The 16,479-nt window shown below is 46.0% G+C and overlaps 2 protein-coding genes across 10 annotated transcripts in view; one reads left to right on the top strand and one right to left on the bottom strand.

The window, feature by feature from the left end:
• The window catches only part of ATXN7L1 (ataxin 7 like 1), a 402,335-nt gene that overhangs the window by 30,396 nt on the left and 355,460 nt on the right, over positions 1-16,479 (top strand). For 4 of the 9 annotated variants that reach the window (XM_079931852.1, XM_079931842.1, XM_079931847.1 and 1 more), the window contains exon 3: positions 12,328-12,466. The exons of 2 other annotated variants lie outside the window; for them this stretch is intronic. The gene's annotated coding sequence lies outside the window, so the exon portion shown is untranslated. Of the gene's footprint in view, positions 1-11,975; positions 12,075-12,327; positions 12,467-16,479 lie in introns of all 9 variants that reach the window. 3 more of the 9 variants (XM_079931841.1, XM_079931850.1, XM_079931846.1) reach the window with 3 other exon arrangements.
• Positions 1-16,479, bottom strand: part of CDHR3 (cadherin related family member 3) — a 69,181-nt gene that overhangs the window by 17,852 nt on the left and 34,850 nt on the right. Inside the window, exons 7-8 of the mRNA XM_079931854.1 lie at positions 11,648-11,796; positions 9,516-9,705 (exon numbers count right to left, since the gene is read on the bottom strand). Coding sequence (XP_079787980.1) covers positions 9,516-9,705; positions 11,648-11,796 — 339 coding nt within the window. The remainder of the gene's footprint in view (positions 1-9,515; positions 9,706-11,647; positions 11,797-16,479) is intronic.

A 16,479-nucleotide genomic window follows, 5' to 3' on the forward strand; every position in this document is an offset into this window, starting at 1 on the left:
ATATTTTCCCCCAACAAATAGTGACTGAACATTCCTTCTAACACAGGCCCCAGGCTAGACACCCCGGCTTTCATTTCAATTGAAAGCAAGTCCGTGGTTAAGGCAGTACCTGCCTAACTGGTGTCCCCACTCTGCCCTTGACTCCTTTCAGAGGATTCTTAACACAGCAGCCAGAGGGATCCTGTGAAAATGTCAGATCACGTCGCTCTGCTGCTCCTAAATCGCAAAGGGCTCCTGATTTCATTCAAAGTCGTGACTCTGATCTACAGCATCTTTCATGACGTGCGCCCACCCCTTACTTGTCTGAACTCATCTCCTACTAATTCTTCTTGTTCACTGTCCTTCCACTCTGGCCTCCCTGTGCTCCTGGACACTCCCCAGGCTCTGGCCTCAGGGCCATTGCACTTAACTGCGCACCGCATGGCTTGCTCTTTCCCTATCTTTAGTCTCGAATCAAATGGCACCTTCTCAGGAGGCTCCCTGGCTACCGCAACTAAAATGTCAACGCCCCCAGCCCATTGCTCCCGCTCCCCTTCCCCCCTGTAGGTTTAATGCTTGGTGCTTACCATTTTCCAATATACGATACAGTTTACTTACATATCCTGTTTATCGCCTGTTTGCCCCCAAGAATGTAAGCTCCACAAGACTGGGGATCTCTATCTGCTTTGTTCTTGGCACACTCAACAAATATTTGTTGAATGAATGGTAGCTTATGGGACTAGCACAGGAGTGAAGAAGAATATAAGAGAAATAGAAATTCTGCCCCTGCCTGCAGGAATTGATAATCTGGTTGGGGGGTATTGCTGTACCCCTGCACCCTCCCTCCCCTGCTTAGAGGACTGGAAATTCCTCCACTTGTGTTCTCATGGCTTCAAAGTCATAGAAGGGCCTCCCGACACCTTAGCATCATTCATTCAATAGAGGCTTATTAAAGGTTGAATTCTGGGTCCCAATCTCAGTTCACTCCAGCAGGGAGGCAAATAGTATGCAAATGAGTAAAGCTGCCCCCAAACTCAGAGCCATCTGATCAAGCCCAGCTTGGAGTGGGAGACTCTGAGGAAGCATGGTAACATCTCCAGACCCATTAAGGGACTTCACAGGTCTCCAGGTTTCAGGTTTTCCATCTATAAGATGGGCATGTTGATTAGCTTTTGCTACATAACAAACCAGCCCAAAACCTAGTGGCTTAAAACAACAGGCATTTATTCTTTCTTACAACACTAAGGGTTATCCATTCGCTCTTTTGGTTCTAGTCCAGCTTGGCTGGTCTCTCCAGTCACTGGCAGCTCGGTGGGGGCTGGATGCTCCAGGATGGCCTCACTCACAGGTATGGTGGGAAGGTGGGTGGTTTCTGCTTCATATTGCCTCTCATCCTCCAGGAGGCTAGTCTGTGCTGTTTGCATGGAGATCTTAGGCTTCCAAAAGTAGCAAGAGAGGGCAAGTCCCACTGCATACACACCTTTCAATCCTTTGCTGCACCATGTTTGTGAATGTTCCGATGGCCAAAGCAATTCACCTGGTCAAGTCCAGATTCAAGGAGTAGAAAGAGATACCCATCTCTTGATGGGAGGAATGGCAAAATCACACTGCAAAGGGGCTCATGTACAGGCAAAGAGGAATTTGTGTGGCTAGTATTTTCTTTCTCTTTTTCTCTCTCTCTCCTTCCTCCCTTCCTCCCTTTCTCCCTTTCTCTCTTTCTTTCTTTCTTTGCCCACCACAATCATGTTTTGCCTTGGGCAGGATTTCTTACAAAAATATATTGGGGATGCCAGGAGAATGTGCCTGGAAGACCTACAGCTGCAGGAATAGAATGACCACAGACCCCAGCTGCTGGGCTATGAAATCCATCACTGTATTTGCAGTGAGGTCGTGTACCAACGACAGAGGAGGGCAGAGATACTAAGGCAGACTCATTCCTGTCCTGTGACAGCTGACTTTGGCTCCAGGATTCCCCAATGCCCTAGCCAAGTTCATGGACTGCAGAACAGACTAGAACATTCCCACCCATGCACCCTCCCTCCTTCCTTTACTCAGGTCAGACTTGCATCACGGTCTGATGACCCTCGCAGCCTAGTCTAGCTCTCTCCCCATCTTCTCCCACAGGCATTTCCACTAATAAAAGCCTCGCACATTTAATCCTGTCTTGGCATCTTGTTCTCAGAGCATCAACACGTGTCTCTAATCCTCTGTACTATCACCTCTCTGAAACAGAATTATGCTGCTTTCTACATTCCACATCAGCTCTTCATGGCAGCTAAAATGGGCTTAGCAAACATGGAGCCAAGTCTGACGGCAAGGTTGTTTTTGTGCTGCTGAGGATAACTGGGTTTGTTCTGGGAAAGCGGTCCTTCTCACAGGTGTAACTGAATCTCCATGATGTCTCTGTGTCTCAGGAGGACTGGAGTCCGAGCATTTCCATTCTTGTCTTGATGGCACGATGTCATGGTTTTACTCATAAATACTTAGAATAGATACTATTTGTTAAATACCAACTATATGTGGTATCCTACCAAACACTTTAAAAACTCTATCTCTAATCCCCTCATCGCCTAGAGGTTTGTGTTCTTGTCCCCATTTTACAGATGAAGAAAGATTCAGGGTGGTTTCAAGACCTGTCGCAGAAAGCTGATGTATCCAGGCACCATCCCCTTGTCAGTGTTAAGAGTCACAGTAAATTTTACTTTCGGTTCTATCAATGACTCTCCAGGCCAACAGAGGGTTCAGTGATCTGAGCCTTGATTAAAAGTCTGCAGAAGCCGGAAGGTTGCATCACCCAAAGACTCTAGGGTCCTGAAGCCAGACATTTCATGCCCTCCAAAAGAGCCTTCACACTTGGCCCTTTAGGGCCACCTGGCATGTTCTTTTCATTTTCCCCTGCCACTTGGTATTTTTCCCCTAAACGCATGACTTGGAAAACGACTCCCCCCCCATTCATCACTCCCTGCCTCAAAGGCGGGCTGCTTTCACTCCCAGCCATCTGACCACGGTTCCCCCCCCACTTGGAGGTGACAGGCACAGCCGACATCCTCTGCCTTTGGCTCACAAACAGCTTGCGAAGCGCTTTCAGCCAAGCGCCTGACGATTTACAACCATAGCGGCTCTGTCACGGGGCCTTTGATGCCTCCATCAGGGCCTTGGGCTCATTCATCACCAGCCTGGGAAAGCCGCAGGGGCTGTTTCTGTCTCTCGGCCTCCTGAGAGCCTGCATGGACCCACGGGGATGGCAGGGGACCTGGCACAAAGCCACCTGCCTCGTGGGATCCACTGGGTGCTTGACGCCCTCCCAGCCTATTCTACCTGCTCCCCCAGACTCTGCCGCAGGCACTGTGCCAAGAGCCCTGAAGAAAGAGTAAATATTCAGGGACAGGGCTGCCAGAGCCCATGGCAGCGCCAGTGCTGTCGTTTGGCTTGCTTTTGACCTGCCCGGGTGCTTCCACTGTGGTGTGGTGGGAATGGACGAGATGCTAGGCGGGGGAGAGTGGTGGGTGATGCAGGGTCAGGGTTTCCCAGCCCCTCCCTGGAGTATGCAAACGAAGCTGGGGTTTGGGAATAAAACCTTTCACTTCCTGGACTGCTGAGGGAGGAGCCCTTTTGTTGCCCCTCCTCATATCTTGGCTTTTACAGGACAACTGCAAGTTCCTCCCACTGGAAAAGCCCAGAGCTCTCCTGGAACATTGTTTAGAGTTACCTTTAGTAATAAATACAATTAGTTCAGTTACTGGCTGGCATTGACCTTCAAGGCTAATTTGGAGAGAAGATTATCAAAATGTGATTTTACTAGCTAATACGGAATGCAGTTTGTAAACTGTCATCTCACACATCAGGGGACTCTGGACCACAGGAAGCCACAGTACACACTTAGCAGAAATGCACTGAGGGGAGAAAATTGACCAGGAAGATTGGAGATAGCACAGTCCTCTCCAATCATTGATACCCAGAGTTCTTACGCTTCAACTATCTTCCCCCACCTCTTAGGGCAGGAGAACAAAGCGGAAAGCAGGAGGGTCTAGAAGAGCAGGACATGAGGAGAAGAATTTCCCAAGATGCACTGGAGCCACCCAAAGGCACTAGCATAGCTTTAGATTTTCAAAGAAAGTGGAAGAGTGACTCTGTGGATCACCTCTGCTCCATCACAGGGACCAGACTTCTCTTAACAGTGGTGGGTTTGATTTATGCAGAAAATGGTGTGGAAGTCACGGTCCTAACTGTCCATGACAACTGTTCTCACCCATCAAACAGACTCTGTTCTTGGGGTTGGGATAGGAACCTATCACATGGTCAAGGCCATTATTGCTTTGATAGGGGCCTCAGTAAGAAGCAGATGGCAAATTAAGATAATTCCGGGAGGGTTTAGTAAAGGGACTGTTACAACGTGTACACACAGTACATGGGAACTTCAAAGGATGGTCTAGGTCTAGGAAGAGTGGGCCTCCCTTTCCACTGCTAGACCTCAAGGAGCCAGAGGAGGGAGCAGTTCCTGAAACCGGAACCAGGGACAGAGGGTGCTGTGCGCAGAGGGCGGCTTAATAGGAGCTGAGACCTTCAGGAGGTGGAGGGGCTCATGCCGCTGACAGGGAGGGAGCCAGGGGATAAATACCCTGACTTCTCTCTCCCCCTCATTCCAGGGCTTCCCGTGGGCCAATGGGAAGGTGCAGGGCAAGGGAGCAGTTGATATCCATAGAGGTCAGCCTCCTGGGGCACAGAGCAGGGTGGGGGAGGCTGGGAGCTAGATCTGAAGAGGCAAGTAGGGTATGTCCAGAACAGGGTTTAGGTGTTTTGATGCCAGGCTCAGGACCACTTGATTCTTAGCACTATACTGGGCATGCCACTGGGGAAAACGGGGGGACATTGAAGAGCATAATAAAGGAGTTTGTATCTCTTTTTTTTTTTTTTTTTTTGCGGTACGCGGGCCTCTCACTCTCGTGGCCTCTCCTGTCGCGGAGCACAGGCTCCGGACGCGCAGGCTTAGCGGCCATGGCTCACGGGCCCAGCCGCTCCGCGGCATGTGGGATCTTCCCGGACCGGGGCATGAACCCGTGTCCCCTGCATCGGCAGGCAGACTCTCAATGACTGTGCCACCAGGGAAGCCCCAGGAGTTTGTATTTGTACTGCTTATCCTAGATAATCTTTGTCTAGGGTCCTTTGTCCTTTGCATGGCCACACTATGTATCGGGTCTATGTCCAGAGTTACCAAGAGCTTAAAAAATGAACTTGCAAAACCAAAGATCATCTCAGAGGGAGACTCTTTCCCTAGGGAGATCTGAAAGTGAGACCAGCTCTGGTGTTCAGCTTTGCTCCAGACACAGAACATTCTCTCAGCAAGGGTCACTGTAGAGATGCCCTCCCCACCCCCAGGAGGAACCACCTTCACACTCCCAAGATACTGGAGACTAGTTATTAAGAAACCACAGAGATGAAGCTAACTTGGGGAATTATTCATCTTATGGCATTGAGACAAAATAGTTAGTGGAAAGACAGTACTGTTTACCAAAAGTCATATTAACCCAGAATCACAAGGGACTTCATTGATTTATTTTTTTTAATTTTTAAATTAAATTAAATTTATTTTTTTATACAGCAGGTTCTTATTAGTCATCAATTTTATACACATCAGTGTATACATGTCAATCCCAATCGCCCAACTCATCACACCACCACCACCACCACCCAGCCACTTTCCCCCCTTGGTGTCCATTCCATTGTTCTCTACATGTGTGTCTCAATTTCTGCCCTGCAAACTGGTTCATCTGTACCATTTTTCTAGGTTCCACATATATGCATTAATATATGATATTTGTTTTTCTCTTTCTGACTACTTCACTCTGTATAACAGACTCGAGATCCATCCACGTCTCAACAAATGACCCAATTTCATTCCTTTTTATGGCTGAGGAATATTCCATTGTATATATGTACCACATCTTCTTTATCCATTCGTCTGTCGATGGGCATTTAGGTTGCTACCATAACCTGGTTATTGTAAATAGTGCTGCAATGAACTTTGGGGTGCATGTGTCTCTTTGAATTATGGTTTTCTCTGGGTATATACCCAGTAGTGGGATTGCTGGATCATATGGTAATTCTATTTTTAGTTTTCTAAGGCACCTCCATACTGTTCTCCATAGTGGCTGTATCAATTTACATTCCCACCAACAGTGCAAGAGGGTTCCCTTTTCTCCACACCCTCTCCAGCATTTGTTGTTTGTAGATTTTCTGATGATGCCCATTCTAACTGGTGCGAGGTGATACCTCATTGTAGTTTTGATTTGCATTTCTCTAATGATTAGTGATGTTGAGCAGCTTTTCATGTGCTTCTTGGCCATCTGTATGTCTTCTTTGGAGAAATGTCTATTTAGGTCTTCTGCCCATTTTTGGATTGGGTTGTTTGTTTCTTTAATATTGAGCTGCATGAGCTATTTATATATTTTGGAGATTAATCCTTTGTCCATTGATTCATTTGCAAATATTTTCTCCCATTCTGAGGGTTGTCTTTATGTCTTGTTTATAGTTTCCATGCTGTGCAAAAGCTTTTAAGTTTCATTAGGTCCCATTTGTTTATTTTTGTTTTTATTTCCATTACTCTAGGAGGTGGATCCAAAAAGATCTTGCTGTGATTTATGTCAAAGAGTGTTCTTCCTATGTTTTCCTCTAAGAGTTTTATAGTGTCCGGTCTTAAATTTAGATCTCTAATCCATTTTGAGTTTATATTTCTGTGTGTGGTGTTAGGGAGTGTTCTAATTTCATTCTTTTACATGTAGCTGTCCAGTTTTCCCAGCACCACTTATTGAAGAGACTGTCTTTTCTCCATTGTATACCCTTGCCTCCTTTGTCATAGATTAGTTGACCATAGGTGCATGGGTTTATCTCTGGGCTTTCTATCTTGTTCCATTGATCTGTGTTTCTGTTTTTGTGCTAGTACCATATTGTCTTGATTACTGTAGCTTTGTAGTATAGTCTGAAGTCAGGGAGTCTGATTCCTCCAGCTCCATTTTTTTCTCTCAAGACTGCTTTGGCTATTCGGGGTCTGTGTGTCTCCATACAAATTTTAAGATTTTTTTGTTCTAGTTCCATAAAAAATGCCATTGGTAATTTGATAGGGATTGCATTGAATCTGTAGATTGCTTTGGGTAGTATAGTCATTTTCACAATATTGATTCTTCCAATCCAAGAACATGGTATATCTCTCCATCTGTTGGTATCATCTTTAATTTCTTTCATCAGTGTCTTATAGTTTTCTGCATACAGGTCTTTTGTCTCCCTAGGTAGGTTTATTCCTAGGTATTTTGTTCTTTTTGTTGCAGTGGTAAATTGGAGTGTTTCCTTAATTTCTCTTTCAGATTTTTCATTATTAGTGTATAGGAATGCAAGAGATTTCTGTGCATTAATTTTGTATTCTGCAACTTTACCGAATTCATTGATTAGCTCTAGCAGTTTTCTGGTGGCATGTTTAGGATTCTCTATGTATAGTATCATGTCATCTGCAAACAGTGACTGTTTTACTTCTTCTTTTCCAATTTGTATTCCTTTTATTTCTTTTTCTTCTCTGATTGCCATGGCTAGGACTTCTAAAACTAGGCTGAATAACAGTGGTGAGAGTGGACATCCTTGTCTTTTTCCTGATCTTAGAGCAAATGCTTTCAGTTATTCACCATTGAGAATGATGTTGGCTGTGGGTTTGTCATATATGGCCTTTATTATGTTGAGGTAGGTTCCCTCTATGCCCACTTTCTGGAGAGTTTTTATCATAAATGGGTGTTGAATTTTGTCAGAAGCTTCTTCTGCATCTATTGAGATGATCATATGGTTTTTATTCTTCAATTTGTTAATATGGTTTATCACATTGATTGATTTACGTATATTGAAGAATCCTTGCATCCCTGGGATAAATCCCACTTGATCATGGTGTATGATCCTTTTAATGTGCTGTTGGATTCTGTTTGCTAGTATTTTGTTGAGGATTTTTGCATCTATATTCATCAGTGATACTGGTCTGTAATTTTCTTTTTTTGTAGTATCTTTGTCTGTTTTTGGTATCACGGTGATGGTGGCCTCATAGAATGAGTTTGGGAGTGTTCCTTCCTCTGCAATTTTTTGGAAGATTTTGAGAAGGATGGGTGTTAGTGCTTCTCTAAATGTTTGATAGAATTCACCTGTGAAGCCATCTGGTCCTGGACTTTTGTTTGCTGGAAGATTTTTAATCACAGTTTCAATTTCATTACTTGTGATTGGTTTGTTCATATTTTCTATTTCTTCCTGATTCAGTCTTGGAAGGTTATACCTTTCTAGGAATTTGTCCATTTCCTCCAGGTTGTCCATTTTTTTGGCATAGAGTTGCTTGTAGTAGTCTCTCAGGATGCTTTATATTTCTGTGGTGTCTGTTGTAACTTCTCCTTTTTCATATCTAATTTTATTGATTTGAGTCCTCTCCCTCTTTTTCTTGATGAGTCTGGCTAATAGTTTATTAATTTTGTTTATCTTCTCAAAGAACCAGCTTTTAGTTTTATTGATCTTTGTTTTTATTTCATTTATTTCTGCTCTGCTCTTTATGATTTCTTTCCTTCTGCTAACTTTGGGTTTTGTTTGTTCTTCTTTCCCTAGTTCCTTTAGGTGTAAGGTTAGATTGTTTACTTGAGATTTTTCTTGTTTCTTGAGGAAGGCTTGTATAGCTATAAACTTCCCCCTTAGAACTGCTTTTGCTGCATCCCATAGGTTTTGGATCGTCGTGTTTTCATTGTCATTTGTCTCTAGGTATTTTTTGATTTCCTCTTTGATTTCTTCAGTGATCTCTTGGTTATTTAGTAACATATTGTTTAGCCTCCGTGTGTTTGTGTTTTTTACATGTTTTTCCCTGTAATTCATTTCTAATCTCATAGCGTTGTGGTCAGAAAAGATACTTGATATGATTTCAGTTTTCTTAAATTTACTGTGGCTTGCTTTGTGACCCAAGATGTGATCTATCCTGGAGAATGTTCAGTGCGTACTTGAGAAGAATGTGTAATCTTCTGTTTTGGGATGGAATGTCCTATAAGTATCAATTAAATCTATCTGGTCTATTTTGTAATTTAAAGCTTCTGTTCCTTATTTATTTTCATTTTGGATGATCTGTTCATTGGTGTAAGTGAGGTGTTAAAGTCCCCCACTATTATTGTATTACTGTTGATTTCCTCTTTTATAGCTGTTAGCAGTTACCTTATGTATTGAGGTGCTCCTATGTTGGGTGCATATATATTTATAATTGTTATATCTTCTTCTTGGAAGAGAGCAAAATAAAAATATTTTTTAACAGAGTAAGAAAGTGGAGAAGGGAGATTACAAAGAGGAAAGAAAATGGAAGCGAGGGAAGAAAAAGGATGAGGAAGGAAAATCTCTCACCTAAAGGGACAGTTCAAATCTACTTATATTATTGAGCTGTGTCGCAGGTGCCCACAATCCTTCAGTCCCTGCCAGACTATACCAGAAAAACCAAGCACCCCCAAAGAGGTGACATGCCCACATGTGTCTCAGAAGGCAAATACCTGAAGGTGAACTTGGTACATGTCGAGGGGTTGTCATTAATGTCTTCCACAATGAAGGTTATCTGCTTGCGATTCTCCTGACCCCCAGAGGGTCTATCCTTCACCAGAACCTCCAGAGATATGGTGGGATTTTGTCTTAATTCACCTGCATCTCGGTCTATCCTGCGCGCCACTTGGATGGTCCCAGTCACTGTTAGAAAGCAAAGGTCAGAATATGGCTCTTTGGAGAGAAATGAAGAGTCAAAGGTAGGTGGAGACTTGGAGTACATTTGAAAAGAACATTCTGATGTGAGGACTGGCTTACAAAGAGAATATTCTTTATACAAGTACATTAAAAAAAAAAACCTCATGTAAGTTCCTGTCTTGGACATTGACTGGGGTGTCTGGCCTGATCCTTCTAGAATTTTGCACCTCATGCCTCAGGGTTAGGCCCCCTGGCAGCTGTCCTTGCCTGTCATTCATTGGACTGATAGACAGCTGACTCCAACCCCTGAGTTCTCTTTCTGGAGAATTTGTAACTGGCAGACACAAGTCAGGTTCCTAGTGGAGCTACAGATAAGATGCCAGAACTCTAGCTGCTGAGGTCACTGGAGCAGCACTGCTTCCCATCCTTCCTGTGCCCTGACTGTTTACTCTTTCTCATGAGATATGCAGTATCCTGGTGATAGGTGTCCCCTACTTTTTTTTTCTCTTGCTTGGTTTGGCTGGCCTTAGTTTCTGTTACTTGCAACCAAAGAGTCTTAATGAATATACTACAAAAAACCCACTGTATTTGTTAAAAGCTCAATTTGCAATACTCGAATGAACAGAATTCTAAACCACAGTTGTCCATCCTGCCATGATCACTGGAGTGAGGTCCTCAATGACAGACAGCACCGCCTTTGCCCACCTCTCCTGGGCACAGGTAAACTTTGCCCTAAAGCCTATGGGACGAGTAACACATTGTCTTTTTGGGATTGTCCAGTGCTGGCCTCCACAAAATCATTATGTAAAGTTAAGTCCTTTTGGGTGATGTGACAGGGATTTATGAGGTGTATAGTCTAGGAGTAGGGAAGAGCGCAGCCTTTGGAGTTGGGCAGCTTTGATTTGTATCGCTGCTTCACAACCTACAAGCTGTGAGACCTTGGATGAGTCACTTAACCTGTCCGAGTTTCTCTCCAAGCCTCAGTTTCCTCATCTGTAAAATGTGGATTATGGTAGTTCATTGGGTTGTTCTGCTGGGTACTTAAGATAGAATGCATGTGGATCACGCAGCATCCTGCCTGGTATGGACTAAAAGATGGTCATTAAGAGGGAGAAACTCTCCTTCTCTGCACCAAGATACTTAGATGGGAAAATCTCCCAGGAATCCAGCAGATGGATGTATCAATAGATTGACGCAATCCAATATGGTAACCACTAGCCACACGTGGCTCTTTAGCTCTTGAAATGTGGCTAGGCCAAATTGAGATGCAGTAAGTTAACACACAACGGATTTCAAAGAATTAATATCTCATGAGTAACTTTAAAATCTTGATTACAAGTTAAAGTGATAATATTTTGGATATATTGGGCTAAATAAAAATGCCTTGTTAAGATTAATTTCACCTGTTTCTACTTTTTGTGGCCACTTTAAAATTACATGTGTGGCTTCCACTGTATTTCTTCTGGACAGTGCTGGTCTGAATCCTCTGTTCAGGAGACTTCAAGGTACCCTCAGGATAGTGAACTCATCCATCCTTAGATGGCCACCTGCCTCAAAGGTGGAGTGGTGATACAGCTGATGATACAGCTGTCGACACAGGGCCCTGTTCAATGTCCCCAAACCTTATGCCAGCTGCTTTTAATGCACCTATTACAGGAAATTCCCTGGTGGTCCAGTGGTTAGGAGTCCATGCTTTCACTGCCAGGGCCTGGGTTCAATCCCTGGTCAGGGAACTAAGATCTCCAAAGCCATGAGGTGCAGCCAAAAGAAAAAATACACCTGTTACCCCGATAACTTACGATAGTCTAGACGGAAAGGCATGCCCCAGACCAGAAGACAGAGAAAATATTTGTAAAACAATCCAAATGGCTGAATTAAAGGATGCACATAAGGATGTGTGTGTGTGTGTGTGTGTGTGTGTGTGTGTGTGTGTGTGTGTGTGACTTACACTGATTGATCATGAAATAGCTGTTGACAGTAGTGATGCTGTAGAAGAGGAAGCTGGTAAAACCTTTATCATCAGGGTCCTCAGCTGTGATATTGGCCACAATTGCTCCTGGACCCAGCTCCTCGGGAATCATGTACACGTGCGTTGGGCTGGAACAGAAATACAGCAGACACAGCTCATTTCAGGGGCACAGGAGGGTGGAGTCTGGGAGGTGGGTATTTTAGTTCGTGCTAAATATAGCGCAGAGCTGTTGGAGTTGCATCAATGTGTTGGGGAGGGAGAGCTCAGCAGCTGAAAGGAGGGGTGACTGGCTTTTGTGTTGCCACAGATCACATCCCTGTGGATGCAAAGAAGTTGCCATGCTGCGATGGCAACGATTTATACCAGCCACGGTCCCTGACTCCACGCAGGCCTGATGCCATTTCAGGTCAGCCTTGGCATTAACATCTTTTAAAATAAGGATAGTCGGCCTGTCCAGCTGTCTTCTCTTCTCCCAGTTCGTGTGCAGAATTTTCCTGAATTCTTTTAAAAATCCCTCTGGACACAATATCCAAAACTATAACTTCCTGATGCCCACACCATGGCTGCCCCCAGAAGCTGATTACATTGTGAACCTTCTCTATCCCAGGGCCTCTGCTCACTTTTTATTTCTCCCCCCCCGCTTTTTTTTTTGTTCTGAGGAGGCAGAATTTACACACAGAACGTGTATGCCTTTCCAAGTTGCGTTAACCGTGAGGTCAGCTCTCTGAAGGGAGAAATGAGCCCCACTGGCAGAAGCTAAGGTCAGCGTGCTGCCCTCCAAGGATGACTTCTTACAAAGTAAGCCCAAACTGCTAACTTACGCACCTTCCTCAGACCTCTGCTGCCTTGGAAAAGGCCCGAAACCAGACAGATATGTTTGAGGTTTTAACTGCACAACCTGCGTAAATTGAATAATTTTGAATGTACCAAAGGAAGCTTATTGTTTAAAATAACACTGCAGGAAGTCCTTTTGTGGAGGGAAAATCACTTCAGTGGGACAAATAGTCATCTTTAATTTACCAGTTTCCTAAATTTGGGTTTTCCCATGTGGGATCGTCTTTAAGAGGGGAATGAATACTCTACCTCAGATCTAAAGGATTGCGTTCATTTCATGAGCTCAGGTCTCTGCGGTTCTGTCCCATCATCTGTAGGGCCAGAGGGAGGAGAAAGGGGCGGGGACCTCCAGGGGAGTCAGAGGCAGGCTGAGAACAGCTGGAACCAGGGCCTGCCCAGCCAGGCTGCTCTCGGGATCCTGGGCCGGCCCCCACCCCTGGGGCGACCTCCTGTAGGCTCGCTCCATTGATGGGGGACAGTAATCTTGTTCAGGCCAAGAAGCCACCTCAGTGCTCTGGACCTCTCACTACCAGGGGTCCCACAGAAGCTGCCGTTTGTCCATTTACTTACCTGGCACACACCGTTGTCAGGGAATCTGTGCCGCCCACCAGTGGGTCCAGGGATGGACAAAGTGGGAGGCAGCCGAGGAGGTGGGGTGGCAGGAACCAAAAGCAGAGCCAGAGGAGAGAGGGGGACAGCCCTGGCTCCCCAGGCTGGACTAAGCCCTTATTCCACTGTGTGAGAGACCCTTTTTCTCACGTATTGGATTTTTTCCTTTGGCTGCATTGAGGGGCTTCCGTTAATTTCCAACAGAGATCACTAAGACACTGTGCGACCTTCACAGCCTCGCCTTTGCTACCCCAGGGGTTGTCCCCGCCTTCCTAACTGCCTTCCTGAGCATGCTGGGTCCTCCGGCCACTCCAGACCACTGAATCAGGAGCCAGAGTTTCACCAGATGTGCGGGGTCGGGGGCGGGGTAGCACTTTAAAGTTTGAGAAGGACTATTATGAGGAGTCACCAGAGGTGACAGCCAGAGGCTCCCAGCCTCTCATAGGACAGACAGAGGACACCTTGGGAGAGAAATTCCCTCCCTCCCACCCTCCTTCTTCCCTCTAAGACAGTGGTTCTCAGCTGCAGATGATTAGGTTGTTTGTCACAACTAGAGGAGCAGGCTGCTATCGGCGTGTAGTGAGTCGAGGCCAGGGATGCTGCTAAACAGCTACGATGCCCAGGACAGCCCCACCGCAGGAAGTATCCCACTGCAAACGTCAGGAGTGCAGCTGTTTAGGACCCTCATCTGCGGGCTCCTCCAGTCCACACTGGGCGCTCCGGGAAATCAGGTCCTCGTGAAGAGGACTGATCAGGCTGTTGGTGAAGACACAACTCCCCGGGTACAACATCCTGTCCTTGGCTGACTTGATATTGAGCCTGGCAGAAGATAAAATCTGTGGTTTATTTGGTTTGGGGATCCAAGACCCAAGTATGTATAAAATATCACTTAACTTAGAAGTGTTATCCTCAAACCACAGTAGAAATCTGTTCAAATGCGGTGAAGCCAGGACCCCTGCAGCCCCCCCGACAGGGAAAAGCTCTGATATCACTAATTCCCACACTCTTCTCCCCTTGACACTGGCTCACCAGAGCCTGGACCCAGGGCCACACTCAGGGGAAAGGGTGTGAATCCAGGATGACCTGGGATGGCTTCTGTAAGTCCATAAAGTGTGTCTACACTGCCTCGCGCCAGGTTGAAAAGGACTGTGAATGAATGCAAAAGAAATGGGCAGAAGGGGAGAAAGACCCACCTGCCTGACTCTAAAACAAAGTTCTTTGCAAGAATAGTGAGCACTGTTTGCGAGGTAGAGGGTGAATGTAAGTCGGGTACTCTTATAATAAACTGCCCGACTTTCATAATGGCAGCATCCTGGAGTGCACATCACGAGAACATGAAACGTTCAGCATTTGTCACCACCCAGGAGAAAACTGGTGAGGCATTTTCAACAGCAGAAATAGTACTTGCTTTGGTTGTATTTCATTGCAGGACCTTAACAAATAGTAGAGATAGAAGAGTTGTTTCCACATTTTGCATTTCTAACTTCACACTCAAACTCAGTCTACTTGAGTCCATTTGAGGATTTAATTTTGTTCATCCTGAATTAAATAACTTATGGTTAGTCCTAGCACTGATTTGGGAGAAAAGAAGGATGATCGTTCAAGGGAACCAGGAAACCCTCAAAGTTAGTACCTAGTTTGAAACTGAGCAAACTTGTTGAAAGTGAGGATGGCTGAGGGACTAGCTTGGCTCTAATTGAGCAGCCCTGGCAAAGTAGGGCAGCCATCCTGCCCCAAATCCTGCCTCACATCCTTCTAGATCACAGGCTCTCCCAGACCCATCCTTACCAACATCCAGGGAACACTGTTTGAAATTAAGTCGACTGTTTTTTTTAAAAATGGTTAGACAGTCACAGAGGTCATGCTTCCTTGTCTGGGATGGAGGTTCATCTCTCAAACCAAAAATGAGAACCAGAGTTCCAGAGCAATCTCTGGGGGACCCCAATAAACAGCCAGGGTCATGTTCCCTTTCTGCTAAGGCCAATTGCTTTATTTTGGAAGATGTAGTCCAAACCAGATGGCCTACACGTTCTGCCCCTTGGGCGAACTGATTATTTTCCCCTTTGCAGGCCCATTAGTCTGCTTTCCCACCTCACAGACTGGGGGTGTGGAGAGGGCATCGCAGAACGTGTCAGCTCTAGCCCCACCGCCATCGCCTTCCTCTGGGGGATCACTGATGAATCCGCATTGCTGTGTTGGCCAATACTTGAGTCCGAATCCAGGCTGGGATGTCACAATTATTTATAAACTGCCTGTACTGTGTTCCTGGAAGAGCCCGTCAGCAGAAATGCACTGCACCGTCCTGCTGAGCTTAACCTGACAACAAGCATTTTGTGGGAGTGCCTCTGCTGCTGCTCCCTCCATGTTGACACTCAGCAGCTGGGCTGTAGACTGTGATAACGTCCAGAAGTTTCACAATTGTGGTGTGTTTTGCCAAAAGGCACTTGGTTAGCCTGTGAGTGGAGTTGCTTTAATACCTCAATCTCGGAATACTTTTGCAAGCATTCTACATAGGTCTGGGGCCCAGTGGCTTTTCGTTGGTGGAGTCTCCCGAGCTGAATGTATTCCATGAATACAGTGAACCCAGGCAGGGGAGTTTGCCAGTTTTCTTGTGGCTGGTTCCTGAGCCTGGCTCAGCAACTGTGGGGTACGGTGGGGGGTGGAGTCTTGTAACCAGTAACCAGGCTGTTTGCAGGGTCACATGCCAGCTCAGAATCCCATCTCCCCCTCCTAAATCCTTGTCTGTGACAGGCTCTGGTCTCGCCTTTGTGCTTGGGCTGGTGCCGGGCACATTCCCACAGGCTGCCTCTACCAGATTCACTTACCTTCCTCACATCTGTTGGATGGAGGAGCTGCCAGACAAGGCAGATCTCCTTTCTGAATCCACCACAACAGGAGGAAACTTAGAGCACCCAGCAGTGGGCAGGCCCCTTAGGCACCATCGAGACAGCCCTTTCCTCAGTCGGAGAGGATGACCTCCTGACAGTGGGCTTTATGGAGCCTGGACTGATGACATGCTCTAGGATTCTGCCGTTATTAGTGGTGAGCCTCCTATCCTACGAGTACCCGCCTTCTGCCTTCTGCATGTGCCCAGTGGCAAGCCTTGCACCAGGGGCGTGGTGTCTGGCCTCCACCCCTTCCCCACCATACCCAGAATCCCATGGTGCACACGTCTGTGGGGTGTGGAGACGGGGGGAACAGAGGTGGAAGATGTTAAGTCTGGAGGTCCAGGTAAATGAGCCTCTTACCTCTCCTCCAGGCCAGAACAAAGGGCAGCCCTCTGCCTTGCATGAAGTGTGTCTGAGGTAGCTCAGCCACTTAAGAGACATGGTACCCCCCGGCCCACGGAGACCCCCTCCCAAGCCCTC

This window comes from Stenella coeruleoalba (assembly GCF_951394435.1).
Source record: "Stenella coeruleoalba genome assembly, chromosome: 9".
Taxonomy (NCBI): domain Eukaryota; kingdom Metazoa; phylum Chordata; class Mammalia; order Artiodactyla; family Delphinidae; genus Stenella; species Stenella coeruleoalba.